This window comes from Chrysemys picta, chromosome 3 (assembly GCF_011386835.1).
Source record: "Chrysemys picta bellii isolate R12L10 chromosome 3, ASM1138683v2, whole genome shotgun sequence".
NCBI lineage: Eukaryota > Metazoa > Chordata > Testudines > Emydidae > Chrysemys > Chrysemys picta.
Window position 1 is genome coordinate 66212964 of NC_088793.1, and position 20898 is coordinate 66233861.

The 20898-nt window shown below is 41.1% G+C and overlaps 1 protein-coding gene across 27 annotated transcripts in view; it reads left to right on the forward strand.

Moving 5' to 3' along the window:
- DOP1A (DOP1 leucine zipper like protein A) overlaps positions 1-20898 on the forward strand; it is a 101503-nt gene continuing 80605 nt past the window's right edge. For 17 of the 27 annotated variants that reach the window (XR_010599512.1, XR_010599513.1, XR_010599514.1 and 14 more), the window contains exons 1-4: positions 1-128; positions 18433-18607; positions 19459-19538; positions 20500-20691. Coding sequence is in view for 20 of the 27 variants with exons in the window: in XM_065588094.1 (XP_065444166.1) it covers positions 20554-20691 (138 nt within the window). In the remaining 7 variants the exon portion in view is untranslated. Of the gene's footprint in view, positions 129-842; positions 1172-18196; positions 18256-18432; positions 18608-19297; positions 19434-19458; positions 19539-20499; positions 20692-20898 lie in introns of those variants that run through there. The other 10 variants (XM_065588096.1, XM_065588101.1, XM_008177956.4 and 7 more) reach the window with 8 other exon arrangements.

Here is a 20898-nt window from a genome sequence, read left to right on the forward strand (position 1 = left end):
GGGCGCTGTGGCGCAGGCGGCCTGATGGGAGGAGAGGAGGAAACGGGAAGCCGCGCTGCATGCTGGGAGCTGTCAGTGGCTGCTCCGGTGCTTTCCGCTGTCTGACTCTTCCGGCTCTTGTCGCCCAGGTAACCAGCCCCCTGTCCCGGCCGCGTTACCGGGTTCGGGCACCGCGCGCTGCTCCCCCTCCCCCTCCCCGGCTTGTGCCGCTCGGCGGGTCCCGGGCCGGGGGCGCGGATCAGCTGGAGGCCGCAGCGGCCCTTTATCCCTCCCGGCCCTGCCTCTGCGAGCGGAGAGGGCGCTGGGGACATGCGCGGCGCGGCCCGGCCCGCCAGACGGGGGGTGCTCTCCGGACACCGTCCTCGGGCTGGGGCCCCTGTACTCCCCTCGCGCCACAGCCTGACACCCCCCGGCTCCACACCCTGGGTATTTCATCCTTCCTCCCCGTCCCCTCTGCACCCCCCCGCCCAGGGTGTCTGCTTCCCTCCGCTCCACACCCTGACCTTCCCCGACCTGGGTGCCCCCCTCCCCTTCCACCCTGGGTGCCCTTCTGCCCAGTGCAACGGGTGCCCCCTCCTCCCACGCCACACCCTGACCCACCCTGGGTGTCCCACTGAGTTTCCTCTCTCTTTCTCCTCCAGCTTCTCCCCTCCCCCCTTCCCCCCCGTGCTATACCCTGAGACACCCACCCCTGGATGTCCTCCTCCCTGCACACTACACCCTAACTCTCGTGCCAGCCCCCTCCACCGCGCTTCCCCTGTCTTGTGTGTCCCCTCTGAGGAGGTCCCCCTGAACCTTCACTACTGTCGTGGGTGTCGTCCCCTGCCTCGGTGTCGTCCCCTGCCTCCCCCCCCACATGTGTAAAAAGGGGAAGGAAAGAAATCAAAAATAATGCAATAACCTGTTCCTCGGTGATCTGTGATTTGCTTTTCAATTTTTTTCTCTTGAGGGTGCAATTCAAGGCAGTGTTTTTAATTTGTAAAGCCCTGTACGTTTTGTGAATTATCTACCTTTCTCTCTCCTCCTGTCCCACTTTGCACTACTACAATTGCTGAGGTCAGCTAAGCTTATGCTGTTAGTCCCTATCTTTGCCTCTGCCAAATGTCTTGAGGGTAGGAAGCCCAACAGAGGAACACTTGTGCTGCAAGAGCTGGAATCTATTAACCTTCAGGTCATAGTGCAAAGCACATTTTTTGGGGTCAGATACCTGCATGCTTGTGGATATTAGTTGTCAAAGTTTTTCCTATGATGTTTGGAGCAGTACAGGGTTTTGTGGCTGGGTGTGCTTTTACTGCAGGCTGTTTAAATCTAAGATTTGCACCTGGATGCTAAAGTGGGAGATGCTCCAAAAAACACCAAATTCATTTATTATAAACTTCAAATTTTAAACTTTGTTCTTAAAGAAACAGTATTTGTATAGTAATATATCACTTGTTTTGTGTTAATGATGCAGTGGTGCCTAAAACATTCCAAAAACATAGGAGGGGAGGGATAGCTCAGTGGTTTGAGCAGTGGCCTGCTAAATGCAGGGTTGTGAGTTCAGCCCTTGAGGGGACCACTTAAGGATCTGGGGCAAAATCAGTACTTGGTCCTGCTAGTGAAGGCAGGGGGCTGGACTCGATGACCTTTCAAGGTCCCTTCCAGTTCTAGGAGATAGAACAGGGGTCGGCAACGTTGGCACACGGCTCACCAGGATAAGCACACTGGCTGGCTGGTCCAGTTTTATTTACCTGCTGACATGGCAGGTTCAGCCGATCGCGGCCCCCACTGGCCGCGGTTCGCCGTCCCAGGCCAATGGGGGCGGCGAGAAGCGGCGCGGGCGAGCAACATTTGACCAGTTTCCAGTGCAGCACATCGCTCGCCTGCGCTGCTTCTTGCCACCCCTATTGGCCCGGGACGGCAAACCGCGGCCAGTGGGGGCAGCGATCGGCCGAACCTGCCACGTCAGCAGGTAAATAAAACTGGCCCGCCAGGGTGCTTACCCTGGCGAGCTGCGTGCCAATATTGCCGACCCCTGAGATAGAATATCTCCATTAATAAAAAAATAAATAAAACATGCTGTACATATACTTAAGAAGAGCCGTGAAGAGTTTACAATCGGAGGGACTTTACCTTTATGTAATCATGACATTTGTCAAACTCACTCTGTCATCTTTCATTAATTATCACAAACCTTAAACTTTGCACTTCTCCATCTTTTTATGTGAACATGATGGCTTACGCTGACAATTGTAATTGCTGCTTAGAGCAATACTTGCATTTTAATTCTGAATGTATAATAGACAAAAGAATGTATGAGATAGAAGGCAGCCATTTAAACAGCAATATTTTCAAATTCCTGTCATGGGACAATAAGTAGCTCCTCCCCCAGGAGTCTCTGGCATCCAATGGCCGCTGGGGGAGAGAGGTGCTGATTGGGCAGCGTTCCTCAGTTCCTTGGATTTAACTCAACGAAAGGGTCATGTGGAGCCTCTTACAGCTCCGTTTGAGCAGTTCACCCCACTCACCTGAATTAGGAATGGGAACCCAGCCTAACAGATGCTATGGATCTAGCTGTTTGCCTGTTTAGAGGATGTGGAAGAAATTTTTTTCTCCAATGGGCCAACTAGTAGAGGACCAGGGAGATTAATTTGTTTTGCCTTCCTTGCAGCACCATCAAGCCATGGTGGATTAAGTAGGAATGTGCTTAGTACCTAATTGAGGTACTGGGGTGGAGGTTGCTTATTCATCACAACATTTGACCAGTTTCCAGTGCAGTTAAGTGAATTAAAATGAAAGTAAAAGACTTGGGATTTTGGTGATGGGCCTTGGGCTCATGTGATAGGGTGAGACCTTGTGGCTCTCATGGGCCAAGGTCCCACCCTGCTGCACCCTCTGTCCTCCTCGAAGGAGGGGAGCAGTCCTAGGACTCCGAGAGAGCTGAGTCTACACCAGGTTATTGGTTATATGGCAAGGAGCCCTGTAACCCGGGAGCTAGTGATGGATTATCTGTATGGATTTGGGCTGTATAAGTAGGGGCATTGCCAGCAGATCGAGGAACGTGATTGTTCCCCTTTATTCGACATTGGTGAGGCCTCATCTGGAATACTGTGTCCAGTTTTGGGCCCCACACTACAAGAAGGATGTGGAAAAATTGGAAAGAGTCCAGCGGAGGGCAACAAAAATTATTAGGGGTCTGGAGCACATGACTTATGAGGAGAGGCTGAGAGAACTGGGATTGTTTAGTCTCCAGAAGAGAAGAATGAGGGGGGATTTGATAGCAGCCTTCAACTACCTGAAGGGGGGTTCCAAAGAGGATGGAGCTCGGCTGTTCTCAGTGGTGGCAGATGACAGAACAAGGAGCAATGGTCTCAAGTTGCGGTGGGGGAAGTCCAGGTTGGATATCAGGAAAAACTATTTCACTAGGAGGGTGGTGAAACACTGGAATGCGTTACCTAGGGAGGTGGTGGAGTCTCCTTCCTTGGAGGTTTTTAAGGCCCGGCTTGACAAAGCCCTGGCTGGGATGATTTAGCTGGGAATTGGTCCTGCTTTGAGCAGGGGGTTGGACTAGATGACCTCTTGAGGTCCCTTCCAACTCTGATATTCTATGATTCTATGATTCTATGATACAGTAAGGAGCCCTGTAACCTCAACACTGGAACCAATTAAATCCCCGGTATAGGAGAGTATGGGTGATGGGTTAAAGTTTAATAAAAGTTGCAGCCTGCTGCTTAATTCCATGTGTCTGTCCTCATTTTGCTGCTGCATCCACATCAGTAGGTAATATCCTTTTTTTGCAAACTGAAGCTACATCTACACTACCAGTGCTACAGCTAATATAGCTGCAGCTATGCTGCTGTAGACTAGATGCTTCCTACATGAACTGAGTTTTTTTTCCCCATCAATGTAGTTAATTCACTGTTCTGAGAGGCAATAGCTAGCTGGACTGAAGAATTCTTCTATGGACCTAGTTGTGTCTATAGTGGGGGTTAGGTTGATCTAACAATAGTGGTCACGGCATGAAATTTTTCACAGCCTCGAGCAGTGTAGCTAGGTTGATCTAATTTTTAAGTAGATCAGGTCTTAGGAAAAAAATATACCAGTTGAGATACAAAAATATTTAATAGTCTTAAAAATATGCAGTCTTTAAAATAGTATCTCCTTTACTTAAGCCAACTCTGATGTATCAGAGTTTATGGTTGTGTGTGCTTGATTCATTTTACTGTAAATGGGAGTTGGCATTCCATGAATTCAGGGAACCTGGAAATGAGAGGTGGGGAGGAAGGTTTACAATCCTAACGTGCTGCCTTGTTTGTCGTGATTATTGGTGGCATTCAACACATTGTTAAAATAAAATGCCAGTGAATGTTTATATCATGCAAAACTGCACCTATCCTACCTCTTCTTGGCCCTGTCATGCTAGAAATTATTTTGTGATGGTACATTGTCATGGATGATCACAGTAACACCTTATGTAAATTAACTCAAGCTTAACTTTGTTTGGATCTGCTTCTGCCTAGCCACTGAAAGTTTGTTCACTGAGTAGTCTTCTGCCAATTTCACTCTAATGGAGCAGCATAGATTTTAGATATGCAGTGACCAGAAAAGACCCAAAAAGGGCATCGGAAGAATGCAGACTAATTCCAGAAAAGGTTTGAGGAAGGGGGTGGTGGTGGTGGTAAAGAAGAGACAGCCCCAGAAATAACCAGATGTGAGGAGTAGAGCATGGAGGGTGATGATAGAATTGAATTGCTTAATATTCAAGTGGAGACTTTGAGTTTCTTTTGTCTGTCAGATTAGCAGATGAACACAACTAAAAAAATCTCTCCTAGTTTTTTTATTTTTTTTATTTTCTCCATTTCAAAGTTTATGGGAGGAAAAGGAAATGATGTTAGATCCAATGTATTACCAATCTCCTAAAACCAAAAATGAAAATAAAACACTGAACCATTCAAAAATTGAGTTTGACTACCACCATCGTGCTATTTTAATTTTTCTGTTTTAAACAGTTTAACTGTTGATTCTTTCTCTCAATATTATGACCACCAGACCTCCACAGTATGCTTATCTGTTACAGAGATTTTAGAACAAGTGGCAGAACTGTCTATTGACTTCTGAAGGATCTCAATAGATTTCCCGCCAGAAAGTTCTGCTCCTTTAGAAAGGGAACAAATGTTGAAAATATACACGCTCTATTTAGCAGTCTTTACTAACTAGTTGTATAGTCCCTGGTGCATGAAAGCATTTAAGCAAGTGCTTGACTAAGCATATGAGTAATTCCTTTATGTCAATAGGACTATGCATGTGCTTAAGTGCTTTGATGGATTGAGGTCACAGTATCACATGTAAAAGTATAGTGAATTTAACCTGATTTAGTTTTAGTGTCCTTTCTTTTTGGATTCAGTTTTGAAGGGGGATAAAAAAGTGGAATATTTGTTTGCTTAAATTCTAGTCATAGAAGAGGTCAGATAAAGATTTACACTCTAATAATCCCTTTATAAACCATGAATAGGATATATGAAATGAAGTGCTCTGCAAAACAGTCATAATCTAGAAAATGTTTAGGAACATGTCATATGTGATATAATTTCTTAATAAAAGTAAATAGGTTGGTAATATTTTGGCGCAACAAGATACATAACATGGAATATCGGACAAGGGCGTTAGTCCATGAACATGTTTGGAGGTTCCAAGAACACACACAGGTTTTTCTTTTGTTTTGTTTTTTAACTACTAAGATAAAATAAGGCTAAGAGGTATGACTTCTGGCAAAATGTGTCAATCAATGTGGGGAACAAATACACTTGCCCTAAACAAGTGGAAAAAAGACTTCTGCCTCACTAAACTTCATAGATTTTTTTTTTCTGTGATGAATCCAATGATTTGCATAAATTGCATATATAGAGAAAATGACTGAATGCCAGCTACTTAGATGGGGGAAGAAGTGATATGGCTACTTCGAATGCAAACCTAAAAGTGATGAGGATTAAAATCTTTACATTGTATTGGTTCCCAGTATGACTTTATAATCTAGGTTTAAGATATGATATTTGTATTTTCTTAAACAAAATCAGAAAAACATGCACAACTTTTGGAATTTCCCCCAAAATATTGGTGTAGTATCCTAATGACAGTAAAATTGGAGGAGAGAATATTTCAGCTTTGTTTCCTTGCCACCTTTTTTGAGTTACAGTATTTAGACATTCAAGAGGTAAAGGTGAAGTGAATTTGTTCCAATTCAGTAGTTTGATAAAAATGTTTTTTCAATCTGGAAAGAGATATCGGGCCCATTTGATGAAAGGTTAATCTCACATTTACTCAGATGCATATTATGAAAATTCACTGAGAAAACTTTGTTAATACAGAGTTACGGTTGCCTGGCGGCGTGGCGTGTTCTTCAGAACATCATTTGCAAAACGTAACCCTCTGAAAAACAAGAAATAGAGTTAAGGAACAGAATAGATGTTCTGTAATAAATAAGTACTATATGTATGTATATGATCCATTTTTGAGTAGCATCTGCTCTTACTTTATTCCAAGGTCAGATTGTTAAACAGTGATTCAGTATAGAATGTTAGTGGGTGGTTGAAAAAGATCCCCATCCATACCCCTAAGACAAAATGTTTCAGCTTCACGGAATAAAGTATAGATCAGTTGTTAGCTGCTGCTCTGTCAACCAAGGACCAGTGCAAGTGATGTGTTGTTTGCATTAATATAGCTTGAGGAATTTCTGGGTATGTAAGTAATTTTGTTTGTTCTTCCAGAAGTGTTGAAGTGATCACCACTGATAACTTTGAGAAGGGAGACGGGGATATTTAATATTAGAATTTGTCAGTGGAATTGTTAGGACAGCAGTCTGGAGATTTAATTAGGAGGATGTCGAGGATTATATTTAAGGAAACAGTGGAAAATGACTTTACAAATGAAATGCGTCAAAGAAGAAAATTAAACAATATTAGTAATTTAAATTGTAGAAAGAAGAATGATAATAGTTCTGTGAGTTGGCATGTAGAGAAACTTTGGAAAAAAAGAGAGACCTGCTAAACCTGTCAAAATAGATGGGTCAGATGTTGATTCTTCTTCCTCGTATGTATTATTCAATGAGAAGGAAAAAAAATCCAATTCTGAATCTCATAGTTTGAATATTGATACTCCGGAGCCATCTGTTTCAAACAAAATATTAATACACAATGGTCAAGAGGGGGAAAAAAGAAAAACAAATTAAAAAAACATGGAGTAGAAAAGGAAGACAGATTCAAGCAAATATTTCCCATTTGGCTGTAGATTGTCCTTATTAAAAGTAAATGGGAATTTATAAATAAGGTCAGAAGAATAAACAGGCATCTTATGATATTTGCATAGAGTAAAATCCAAGATGTTAAATTTGAGAATTTGTTGATTTGGCTTTTTGTATCTAAAATAGATGTTGCCATTTCTGCATTGGCAAAAAATACGGTAAACTTCGCAAAGGAATAATTTGTTACTATAGAAAAGACAGAAAGGAAAATACTCTCTTAGGGAAAAAAGTTTGAAAGATCTTTAAGTGCTGGTTGTCAGATCCAGTGAAGATGACTATTAAAATTCCTGAGCAGACCAGACAAACTAATCAACAGATAACCTTCTTCAATATGACATGATGGCTATCGAAAGGAAACCTATTGGACTCAAGGAAAAATTACTATCCTTAAAGCGAACTCTTTAGTGTAGATAATATTCTAACATTGGTGTAGTGAAAGAAGAATTAACCCTAGAAGAGGTCATGCTATTCATTTATTGGACTTTCTTTGAGTGTGCATGTCTTCAAGTCTTAGTGATGATGTGATAAAAGTTCAAGTGACAGTATTGGGTTATCATTAACACAGATACAAAGTTAGCTTTTTTTATTGATGACCTTTCAGGGTCCCTTCCAGTTCTATGAGATAGCTATTAATTTTTTCATTTCCTAATTTATTTTTTTAGAAGTGGTAAATGTGATAAAAATTGTATGATTTGGATTCTGTGTCAGATTATTTTTAATACTAAAATTATTATTTCTGTTACAGTAATGCTTAGAGGCCTCAGCTGAGATCAGGGCTCCCTTTTTCCTAAGCACTATTACATACAATAAAAGACAGTACTGACCCTGAGGAGCTTTTCCTCTAAGTAGAAAAGACAGAGGGTGGGAGAAAGGAACTATTGTTATCCTCATTTTAGAGATGGGGAACTGGAATCAGGTTTTCAATTGGAAGACTAATGTTTTCATTTTTTTTATTTAATAAAGTGTATAATACTGTTTTAATACAGTTTTTAATATTATGCAGAACTGTTTTTAAAAAAGGGGATGTGGAGGTTAAATATCACCTGAGTGTCATAAATCTTTTTCTTCTCTTTAAGAAGATGACTCCTGGAGACTTCTGGATTTCCCACTCGTAGTGAGAAGTCTGTGGACACTTATTTTGTCTAAGGCAGTGGGAAATGTACTTTGTGGTTTTCTTTTTTTAATGTAAAAATAATTATTAAATCTCTGAGTTTGCTTTATTTTAATCATAAAAATGTGTTGTGAAGCTAGAAGTACAGTAGGGAAGTTAATTGCTGAAAGTATTTGAAATATTGATCCTATTTATCCTCACCTGGGCTGCCTTAGACTGCTCAATTAAGTATTGTTTAGTTAGTTAGTTATTAGCCTCAGTGAACTCTTATCTGTTACTACCTGGACTCTGGACCTTATAAAATAGGGGTGGTTGGGAGGAAGGGCCATTCTTTGACAGCTTGTATATTACAATGTATCTAATTTCCTTTAGTCTTCATTATTTTGGAATGGTATCTGGAGTACATCCACAGCTTGGATGGGTCATTCAGTCCATTGTTCAGAGCTTCAGTTTGTAGCAAAATTCCTTCAGAGGTAAGAAGCAGGATTGAAGACAAAGTGGAGGTGTTTCTAGGGCCTTTTATAGCTTTTGCTATGTGGAGGGCATTCCATTGTTTTTACTGTGGAAAATCACAGCAACAAGATGGAGTTTGGAGTTACACGGGCAAGTCACATGTCCATGCATTTCGCCTAGTCTCAGCAGGAAATTCCATTAAGTGTAGATGGGCGTCTCCCATGGTCTATTGTCAGTTAAATGTTCTTTTGATGGGCCACTCAATTTGAATAGTCCCTCCAAGATGTGCTGGCTAATTACTTCGTGGACATTATCCCAGGAGCAAACATTTGAAATCCAGGTATAGAGCCAATATTTATAACTTTTAAAATGATATACATACAGATAGCATAATCATAACCTTTTCATAGACACCTCACTCGACAACCTTTGTATAATATTTGCTGCAAATACATAACAGTGGTTGCAACAATGATCCATATCGTCATATTCTAATCAGATAATGTCACAGGGTGTCAACAAGCATGTGGACCAGGGTCATCCAGTGGACATAGTGTACTTACATTTTCAGAAAGCCTTTGACAAGGTCCCTCACCAAAGGCTATTACGCAAAATAAGCTGTCATGGGATAAGAGGGAAGATTTCTCTCATGGATCAGTAACTGGTTAAAAGATAGGAAACAAAGTAGGAATAAGTAGTCAGTTTTCAGAATGGAGAGAGGTAAATAGTCCCCCGGGGGTCTGTACTGGGACCAGTACTGTCCAACATATTCATAAATGATCTCGAAAGAGAGGTAAACAGTGAGGTGGCAAAATTTGCAGATGATCCAAAACTACTCAAGATAGTGAAGTCCAAAGCAAACTGCAAAAAGTTAAAGGGGATCTCACAAAACTGAGGGATTGGGCAACAAAATGGCAGATAAATTCAGTGTTGATAAATGCAAAGTAATGCACATTGGAAAACATAATCCCAACCAGACATATAAAACAATGGGGTCTAAATTAGCTACTAACACTCAAGAAAGAGATCTTGGAGTCATTGTGGATAGTTCTCTGAGAACATCCACTCAATGTGTAGTGGCAGTCAAAAAAGCTAACAAAATGTTGGGAGTCATTAAGAAAGGGAAAGATAATAAGACAGAATATATCTGTTGCCTCTATATAAATCCATGGCACACCCACATTTTGAATACTGTTTGCAGATGTGATCACTCCATCTCAAAAAAGATATATTGGAATTGGAAAAGGTTCAGAAAAGGGCAACAACAATGATTAGCGGTATGGAACAGCTTCCTTATGACGAGAGATTAAAAAGACTGGGACTTTTCAGCTTGGAAAAGCAATGACTAAGAGGGGATATGATAGAGGTCTATAGAATCATGACTGGTGTGGAGAAAGTAAATAAGGAAGTGTTATTTACTCCTTCTCATAACACAAGAACTAGGGGCCAGCAAATGGAATTAGTAGGTAGCAGGTTTAAAACAAACAAAAGGAAGTATTTCTTCACACAGTGCACAGTCAACCTGTGGAACTCCTTGCCAGAAGATGTTGTGAAGACCAAAACTATAACAAGGTTCAAAAAAGAACTAGATAAATTCATGGAGACTAGGTCCATCAATGGCTATTAGCCAGCATGGGCAGGGATGGTGTCCTTAGCCTGTTTGCCAGAAGCTGGGAATGGGTGACAGGGGATGGATCAGTTGATGATTTCCTGCTCTATTCATTCCCTCTGAAGCACCTGGCATTGGCCACTGTTGGAAGACAGGATACTGGGATAGATGGATCTTTGGTTTGACCCAGTATGGCCGTTCTTATGTTCTCCCTCGGCAGGCCAAGCAGAAGTCTGGCGGAACACGTGACCCTACATACCCCCCACGCATCGTCTATGGGGTTAATGAGTTACAGATTGTTGTAATAGGCCAGAGATAGAGTATCTTTATTAAAACCCTGATTTTTAGTGTCTAGCAAGGTTATGAATTTAAAAGTATTGTGCAGGTTTCTTTTGAGGATGGGAACTAGTAGGTCAGATCTAGAGCGATCACTCTTGAAAGTTTGTGTCTCTCAGGTTGGTCCAATAAAAAGTATTATTTTGTTCACCTTATCTCTCTCACTTAAAATATGGGTTTCTGCCCTAGCTAAACTTCAGAATGGTCTTCAGGGGTAGTCCTAAGTAAAGCACATTGCAGTAATAGAACATGGATGTGAAGCAACCTATTGTGAGGACTGTATCAGAAAGGAAAGAGAGTAACCCAACCTCTTGGTCAGCCAAAGACAAAGAAATACTTTAGTTGCCACTGATACCTAAGAATCTAGGCACATTCAGAAGTTTAATAACACTGGTATTGCAAAACACTTTCACAAACATTTGTCATAAACCCTCAATAAAAGGAGAATGCACAACTCTGGCTAGCTCCTCTGGTTCCTTCTACCAGTTAGCATCACATAAGGATTAAACTTAAGATACACACCTGGATGAAAGCTACCTATATTGGATAACACACTGATAAAGAGGTGACTATTAACTCTAGGCTTTCTTGAAAAGTCATATTGCTGATTATCAATTTATTGACATTTTTGGCTGTGGCCTAAATCATCTCAGTATTTCCCTGTAAAGGCGTGGGAAGTTCCTGCATGCCCTCCTGTGGCCAACTGTGGCACTGCAGGGGAGCCTCACCTTATTTTCCCCAATTAGGCATTGCCAAAATCATGTTAGCAGAGCTGGGAAAGGAAAATCCAGTACATAACAACACAATAGCATGTCCTTTTTAATAAGGTTTCAGGACAGGAGCAATTACAACAAACAGTATGTAATGTTCTCACCTCAGAACCCTGATTCAAAGCTTCCAAACTTAGTCATCAAACAAAGTGTCTGAGTCTGGTTAGACTAGTCTCCTGGATGCTGGGAGAGAGAACCCTCTCCCTTGTCAAGATTCCTGTTTAAATAGCCCTCCCTAAGGTTGGGCAGGCCTTGTTGATTACATACTAGGCTGTCCTGGCTATAGGCTCCAGCCTGTCCCTTAAAGTGAGATACAAATTTTATTAAGATGATGTTTAAATAAATAAAAAAAAACAGTACAGAGTTTAAGCGTAGAAGTTTCTGGTTATCAGAGAATAACGTACAGATTATCAAGGGGTGCGAAGTTCGGTTTAAGATCGGCTGGCGTAAGTACACTCCTTCACGCTCCTAGGGAAGCTAACATATGCATTGGACAGAAGAAGTGATAAAATGTGATGATTCTCAGGGCACCCACGACTGAGTCACCTTGTTACCCCTTCTCTCAAGTGTGAGGGAATCTTGCTTGAGCTTACTTGGGTGTTAGCTCCCTGACACCACCAGCTTGTTAGCCACCCAAGCACTCTCCTTTGGACTCTGTCACCACTTACTTTGCCTTGCAGGTTAACAATAGGTGCACCCCTGGTGAAACATTCCGCTGTCATGCCCAGCCTTTTATCCACTGAACACTGACAGTAATACCCTGTCCCCAAAAGAACAATATGCACACCAGTTTGTATTATTCAACCCAGAATCAGCACCTTGCTTCATATCAAAGCTCTTAGGTATATTTATAGTGAAAACCAGGATACATTTATTACCAAAAATTCAAGATTAAAGTGATAGTGAATAAGGGTATTAGAAACAAATGGCTAGAGATAAAACAAAATTGTAAAATGCTGTCTAGAGACTAAACTTAACCTCCTGGCTAAAGTAATTTTATCTAACCCAATGTTGTCTTCAGCTTTTCAACCAAACCTGGCTGAGATCCCATTTTCATAAATATAAACACACTGCCTGTTTACTTCCTAGGTATAGGTTGCAGGGGTTTCTTGTTTGCCTCACAGATATACCCCCAAATCTTATTGTCTTTGTACACAGGCAGGATAACCACTGGTGGTTTTTTTTTCCGATGTGCTGCTTCCCTGTTGACTTCACTCTTCCCTGTTCACTTCTCTTACTAACTTCTGACTTTGTATATAAATGGATATCCATTGTTTGATCTTACAATGCTTAATTTACATTTTGACAGAGAGATGTACATTTCTTACATCCTGTTTGGAGAAAAACCTGTTTTGTATCCTTCCTAGATACAGATTTCAAAATAATTTTTTCAGTATATAAACATAATTCCTTACATAGTGCTTGTACATACATTTTACAATTATATTAATGAGCAGTGTAATTCTGGCTTTGATGATGTACGTACCAGAATCAAGATATTCCTGTAACCCCCTCGCCAGGTGGCATTAAGGCAGAGGTGGGTAAACTACGGCCTTCGGGACCTTCCTGCCTGGCCCCTGAGCTCCCGGCCAGGGAGGCTAGCCCCCGGCCCCTCCCCTGCTGTCTCTCCCTCCCCTGCAGCCATGCCGTGCCGCCAGTGCTCTGGGCGGCATGGCTGGCTCTGGCCGGGCCCCGCGGCTGCAATCTCCTGCTGCTCTGAGCGGCATGCTAAGGGGGTGGGGAGTCAGAGGGTTGGATAAGGGGTGAGGGCCCTGGGGGACAGTTAGGGGACAGGGAGCAGGGGGCAGTTGGATGGGGTGGAGGTTGGATGGTGGTGGTCAGGGGACAGGGAACAGGGGGGTTGGATCGGGGTGGGAGTCCCGGGGGGGCCGGTCGGGGTGTGGATAGGGGACAGGGAGCGGGGGGGTTGGTTAAGGCGTGGGGTCACGGGGGGCGTGGTCAGGGGACAAGGAGGGGGACGGGTTGGATGGGTCGGAGTTCTGAGGGGGGCAGTTAGGGGGTGGAGCGGATAGAGAGAGGGGGCCAGGTTGGTTGGGGAGGCACGGCCTTCCCTACTTGGCCCTCCATACAGTTTTGCAAGCCCAATGTGGCCCTCGGGCCAAAAAGTTTGCCCACCCCTGCATTAAGGGGTTCGTGGATCACAATGAGACACCATGCGGCCCTGTGTCTGAGGGTCTTTGGGGAGGATAAATAGTGGTTCTGAAAAACAGCATAGTTCTTCTAAAACAACCATGTCTGCCCTTACCAGGTGTCACAGAAAAGTGAATACCACCTCAACAATCAGTTGTGTTAAGGTCTCCAACTTTTTTACTGGCGACCCCTTTCACATTGCAAGCCTCTTGAGTGCGACCCCCCTAATAAATTAAACACCCTTTTTAATATATTTAACACCATTATAAATGCTGGAGGCAAGCGGGGTTTGGGGTGGAGGTTGAACAGCTCATGACCCCCTTGTAATGATGTTGCTACCCCCGGAGGGGTTCCGACCCCCAGTTTGAGGACCCCTGTGTTAAGGGATGATCACTAAATAAATAACATGAACAAATAACATATTAAAAGGAGATCCACAACCAAAGATAACTGTGGCTTCCTTGTCAGACTGACAAAAATCTATAGGTATCCAGAATTGGCCAGTCACTGTTTTGTTAATAACTTTCCTCAAGAATGGGATGTTGGTGACAGGGTCAAGGCTGTTAGCGTTAAGCAATGATGACTTGAACATACCCTCAAACTGTGGTTTGTAGATCTATTTGGCATCTTTCGTTCCTTAAGACGCATTAATAATCCCCAGTGATAATGTGCCTGGGGTTCTTTCTGTTGACAGTTTGCTAGCCATGAAGTGGAAGTGGGTTTCTTTAACAAGCAATTGAATAGATTTATCTAGAATCTGTGGGAGAACTTAATTCTGAAAAAACTGCATATGTGCCCCATCCTGTCTGGACGCTACACCTACAGAAAGAGACAGATTGCTCTCAGTCTGAATGATCATAACAGCAAAGTAATTAGAAAAATCTTCAAAGAAATAGCTGGCTCTGCCACTGAGTGAAGAGTGTAAGATACAAGTAAATAAATGATTTGTTCAGTGTTGTACGTTTGTGATGGTGCAATAGAGAAACCAGATGTTTTTCCTAAGTTATTTGTGTTTGAGCAATCAAATTTAATTATATATTTGATTCAACTAACTTTCTAAGTTAGAAGCCATGAACAAAACAAAACAAAACATGGTATGGAGGGGGTCATATTTCTGTATTAATAATGTGAATTAAACACAAACATAGTGAGAACTAAAAGACTTGGTGTATCACATTCAAAGAGATTAACTGTCTCCACACATTTTGGCTAATTTTCTTAAGTAGGGAATATAAGAAAAGGAAATATAAATAAGAAATATAAGAAAGTTCTGCATGAGACATATTTGCTCCATTGTTGCATTTTAGGAGATGATACTATTATTGAGCTTTAATAATGTTGTACTGAATTATTAGAACTATACAGCTTGACAAAATTTTTGTTGCATCTTTAGTTTAGCTGTAAATCAATGTAAAGAAAAAATAATTGTTAGAGTACATGATAGAAATGAAAAAAAAAAAAAAGGTTAAAAATGAGATTGTGATACAAGGCCTTCATGCTGACATAGAAATGGAAGAACAAATGCATTCCTTATTTCTCACACATTAAAGTGAGACTGTAACATTACAGTAACTCCTCACTTAACGTTGTAGTTATGTTCCTGAAAAATGCGACTTTAAGTGAAACCATGTTAAGCGAATCCAATTTCTCCATAAAAATGAATGTAAATGGGGGGGGGTTAGATTCCAAGGAATTTTTTTTTTGCCATACAGTACAGTATAGTACTATAGTCGGGAGGTGCCCCCACCTTACCCCACACAGGCACAGCCCACTGGCACTGGAGACAATGAGGCAGGCAAGGAGGCTGAAGATGCTGTAGGCTAGGAGAAGCATGTTGCGCAGCAGCAGCGGCAGCTTCCCCTGCTCTGCAACACCAGGGATGGGGGGCTCAACCCTGGGCCTGCCCATGCCACCCCTTCCACCAAGCCCCCACCCTTAACCCGCCTCTTCTTCCCCTCCCTCCCCATTTACTCCACACGCCGCATCCTCGCTCCTCCCCCTCCCTCCCTCCCCTGCCTCCTGCCCATGGCAATCAGCTGGTTTGCGGCGTTCGGGAGGCAGTGGAGGGAGGGGGAGCCTGTGCGCTGAGTCCTCAGTCCTCCCCCCTCCCTCCTGAACGCCGCAAACCAGCTGGTTGCTGCGGGCAGGAGGCAGGGGGAGGAGGAGGAAGGCGCTGATCCACGGGGTCTGTTGGCGGGCAGGAGGTGCTGGGGGAAGGGGCGTAGGGGAGCTGATAGGGGGGCTGCCAGCTGTGGACAAAGCAGGCAGCCAAATGACATTATAGTGAAGCATTGCACAACTTTAAATGGAGCATGTTCTGTAATTGAGCAGGGACATAAGATCGAAACAACATTAAGCGAGAGGACATTAAGTGGGGAGTTACTGTATTTTTAATGTTATATTTTTCTCTTATTGCACATGTTGACAGATTTATTTGAAATTATAGAAGTTTCTTTCAAAAAAGACAATAAACTTTAATCATGACTACTGTATGCAAGTTTATGGCAAGAGTGTGGTTACTTTTTTTATAAATTAGGGTATTTTAAAAATAAATGGTACAGGGAAGCTGGGGTCTGTTATTGAAAAGACTATGAAATGAAAAAAGGCAAAACTTTCCCTTGGGGTGGTTGGTTTCTGTTACTGTAATAACTTGCAGTTCTTATGTAACATGCCAGATCAAATGTCCCAGAGCTGGGACAATTCTTTCAGATCACATTATAGTTAAACCAGGTCTTCTCTTGAATTTGTATTTATGCTCAGGGTAGATGCATGGAGGAATATTGGTAAAGGTACATTGAAATCTAATCCATTCTAGATGCAGAAGACATTGTCACATTACATTTTGCTAAATTGACACTTCAAATTATAATGGTAATACTGTGCAAAATCAGTTGTACAGAAGTCACATTGGGTAAATGTTTTAATAACAACAAAACTTACTAGGTCATTAGTAGCTGAAGATATTTTTTATTCTGTTAATTTTTCAGAAGAAATAAATAAAACTCAACATTAATTCAATTAATCAAATGTATGATGGGTTGAAATAATAATCTCTATCTAATACAGATTATATTTGATAATCTAGTAGAGTAGTAACTTGGAATAAAATATCCCAGTGGAGGATAAATATGGAACCTTAAGGACACTTAAATTGATTTTTTCCCCATATTTTTTATTTTAAAATAATTGTGATTAAATGTAGTGCTTGTAAAAGGAACTGGATTTACAGCACTGTAGTTTCTTTATCCACAGAACATGTATAGCACATACAGTGATTAGTGAAAGCTTTCCCCATATTGACAAGGTACAGCAGGGAAGTGAGTCTCAGGCTAAATGGGAGAGGGTTAGGGAAAGTGGCTCTATTACTGAATAGGATAAAGTAAAATATAATCTATGTATCATAATTAAGAACTGCACATAATAACTGCACATATTAGCAATTAAATAATACTATCATTTCATTAGTGTCAAGTAGTGGACTCTTGACCAATTTCTAAATAGGTAGATTATTTAATTACAGGCTACTAATTGTCATATTTGTATAGGGAAAAGAGCCAGGAAGATATACTGAACGGTTGATATTTAAATCAGGATTAAGGTCTCCAGGAAAACAGACACATTGTTCTTTAAGTAACATATAATAGTCCTGATCTTCTGTTTCTTTATAAGACTTCATATTCTGGGGCTCTCACTCTTTCACACAAACATTTGTGAGTTGGGGGGTGGGAGCCTGGAAGGGAGGTCTCTCTCCCCACCAAAATATAAGTGGCTTTGTTGTACATAACGTGTAGCTGGACAAAGAAGAGATGCTGAAATATTTTTAACCTAAAAAAACATTTATTCACTGTGTCAGTTCTTTCCTCCATTCCTCTGTGCTAGTGCTAAAGTCTGGAAAAATCCTGCTGCTTTTGTATGTTTATTCTTTCTTCTCATTTACTGTTGTTAATATTTTATTTCATTCTTGGAGATCAAACATTGACAGTCATTGTATCCCTGGGGACTTTGTTCTCTGTGTAAAATGGATCTTTTTTCGCATTTAATTCAAAGCAAAGATTGTTAAACAACATTTCATAAAAGTAATAGAATTCAAGCCCTTAACTTCAGTGGGGAATCCTAGAATGCATCAATTGGCACTTTCATTGAGCATATTTGCTTCATTGTATTCTACTTTCCTCTTCCGTCCTGCCACAGAGAAAATAAAGGGCAATCATCATTATTGTTCCATCCACCAGGCAGCAAGAATGCAAAAGATTCGTGAATCCAGCCTTTATATATAGGCCCCATCTGTCCCATGTCCCTTCCTTCCAGTTTGTTTGCCTCCTTGTATCTAGAAGCATATGTCTGTTTTTTGTCTTTCCTCCTTCCTTTAGTTCTCATTCCTGTTTTATTTTCTAGGGATAAGTAAGAAAAGAAAAAAAAAGGGGGTGGGGGGAAGAGGCTCATAAAAGGAGGACAAGGAAATGAATAACCAAGTATTCCCATGATCCCAGGGAAGAAAAGACAGGTGGATGGAGTGTGTTGAAGACAGAGCAGAGAGTTATCCATCTAGGTATTTATTTGTTTATTTTTATGGTCCCATTGCCCTAATATCAGAAGTCAATACTGGAGTCCTCCACCTTTCACCACGGTTCTTGGGGGAATGGGGCAATGCCTGAAGGATTTCTCATTGTCACCAATCTTGCCTTTCTCCTGTGTATTTGAGTGTTATGCTATCTCCTAATTGCAGTGAAAGAAGAAATCCTGGGAAGACTAGCTCAGCTCGAATCTGGTGACCTCAAACGCCTTGGCAAAATTGACTGGCTCATCTTGACTGTATCTGCTAAGTTCACTTGGTTCAGCTGTTGAAACCCAATGCCCTGTTTAGCTGTGTCTTCACTGAGTATTATAATGGAAGCTTGAAGGTACAACTTTCTCCTTTCCCCCCAGTTACTGAAAGAGCTGAGAAAAATAGGCTGAGACAGAGGTGGTGATATTGCTTGCTAATGGGTGGACTCACTACTCATGTTTTTCTGGCTTGATGAGCATGGTGATTAATCTCCCTTTATATATCCCAAAATATGAGATTATCTGCCCTACCGCTTTGTTCTCTTCAGTTACCCACAGCGCCTCAGGTAACTGTATTGAAGTTTATGGAGTAGGGTTCAATAGAATAGGGTTTCTTGCTGAGATTGCCAAGTGCCTGATGAATGGCAGAAAATTTTCCACATTTTGTGTTACACATCTTGGACAATAAGAAGACATTTATTAGATAGTATAATTCAAGAAGCATTCATTTTCTGATTCCTTCAGAATGTTTTTGACTTCCTTGTAACAGTTTCCAAGGATCTACACCTTTGCTATCTTCTTCATCTTTAGATCTTGGGATATTGCTTTCCACCTCTACATTGACTTTTCTGCTTTCAGTTATTTCAGAGGCCTTTACTTTACTGTAATACACTCCCCAGTAACTCACTCTATTACTTCACAATGGAAGCTTAATAGGAACTGTCTTTCAAAGTAGCTTTTTTAGTTGCAATCACATCTGCTAGGCCAGGTAGTGAATGGAGTTCTCTTATTATTACTCCTCACCTTCAGTTTTCCACTTGATTTAGGTGGTTTTTTTGCTGTCTGCTGGACTTCATCCTGAAATTGAACATGGAGTTACGCATCAGCCAACTCATTGTCCTTCCCATTCTTTGCTCTTACCCAAGACTGAAAACTGCATTTGTTGGATGTGAAATCTATTATGTAATTACATTTATCTCATTTGCAGGAATTTAGAAACCTAAAGTCTTTGTGTGTGTTTTGTGAGCTGTCAGACAAAAAGACTGTGATAAAAGCTGCAATTGCCAGGTATGTTAGAGTAGAAGTACACAAGTATAAGTTGTAATTCCCAGAGGGTTTGTGGATGGTACCAAAGGAGCAGTGGAGGGGGGAAAAAAAAAAGATTAAGTAAAACTAAAATATGGATACACAATATAAGTCCTGTGATGGTGTGTCACCACGTTGTAACCAGAGAATCCCACCGAGTTCAGTGTAGACCACTGCAACATGCTGCTAAAACCTCTGATTATAAAATACTATTAAAGTTGTACCTGTGTGCATAGACTTACTTTATACAAAACAGTATACAGTAATCCCTTTTAAAAGTATGGTATATGGATGCAGATCGTGACAAAATATGTCATTAAATTGGAACACCAAATGTGACATAAGTAAATGTTAATGCCCAAGGGCACGTCTGAGAACTATGTAACTGTGTTGCATACGTATGCCCTTCATTTTTTTAATTTGCACAGGGGGTGAGTCAGAAAGATCGATTACTTCATGGAAAGCATGGTGGCAAATTGTTCCAATGATGGCTCAGAAATTAAAAACAAAATGCAGAAATATAATTTTATTACATACTGTATGACTGTGCATTCATTGGTTTGAAATTACGGTGTATAGCATGTTCTGAACTGCTGGCTGGCATGAGTATGAAGCCAATCTGTTTGAATTATAAACCTGAGGATTTTTTTTTTGTATGAAAATCTTTGAATAATTAACATTACTGGATTATTCAAGATGACAGGGTGAACACAAACTCCTTTCAGGAAACACATTTAATATCTGTGCAAAATAATATTTTTGTACACAATACACAGATTGTCCTAATTAGTAAGCCTAACTTTATTCTCACATATCTGTAAAGCTTTCTACAGGGACGGAATCTAGCCTCTATGATGATCACAAGCTCTTTGCATAAAATTTTGTATCTACAATTATTTTAATATTATGAAACTTTTGAAAAAAATGTTCACTTTTTTTACAGCTAATGATTTTACATGAATTGCAAGCTGGTATCTAGTGGGGACTCTGTGGGAGGATGAACACGGAGGAGGTGGAGCTACTGAGTGACTCCAAGTATAGAAACTATGTAGCAGCAGTTGACAAAGCACTGAAGAACTTTGAATACTCCAGTGAATGGGCAGATTTGATATCAGCACTTGGAAAGCTAAACAAGGTATGACAATAGCACATTTCAGAAGAGGCAGCAGATGTATGGGAGAATAAAGCTTTGAGGATTGATTCCTGACTATAACGTAAAAAGATAAGGTTTTAACAGTCTTATACCTAAAATATTATTAAACTGTTGGAAAAATAGTTTAGCAGATTAACCTCCACATAAGTTAAATTGCTCAATGAACAGAAATTTCGGAGGCACTAACAA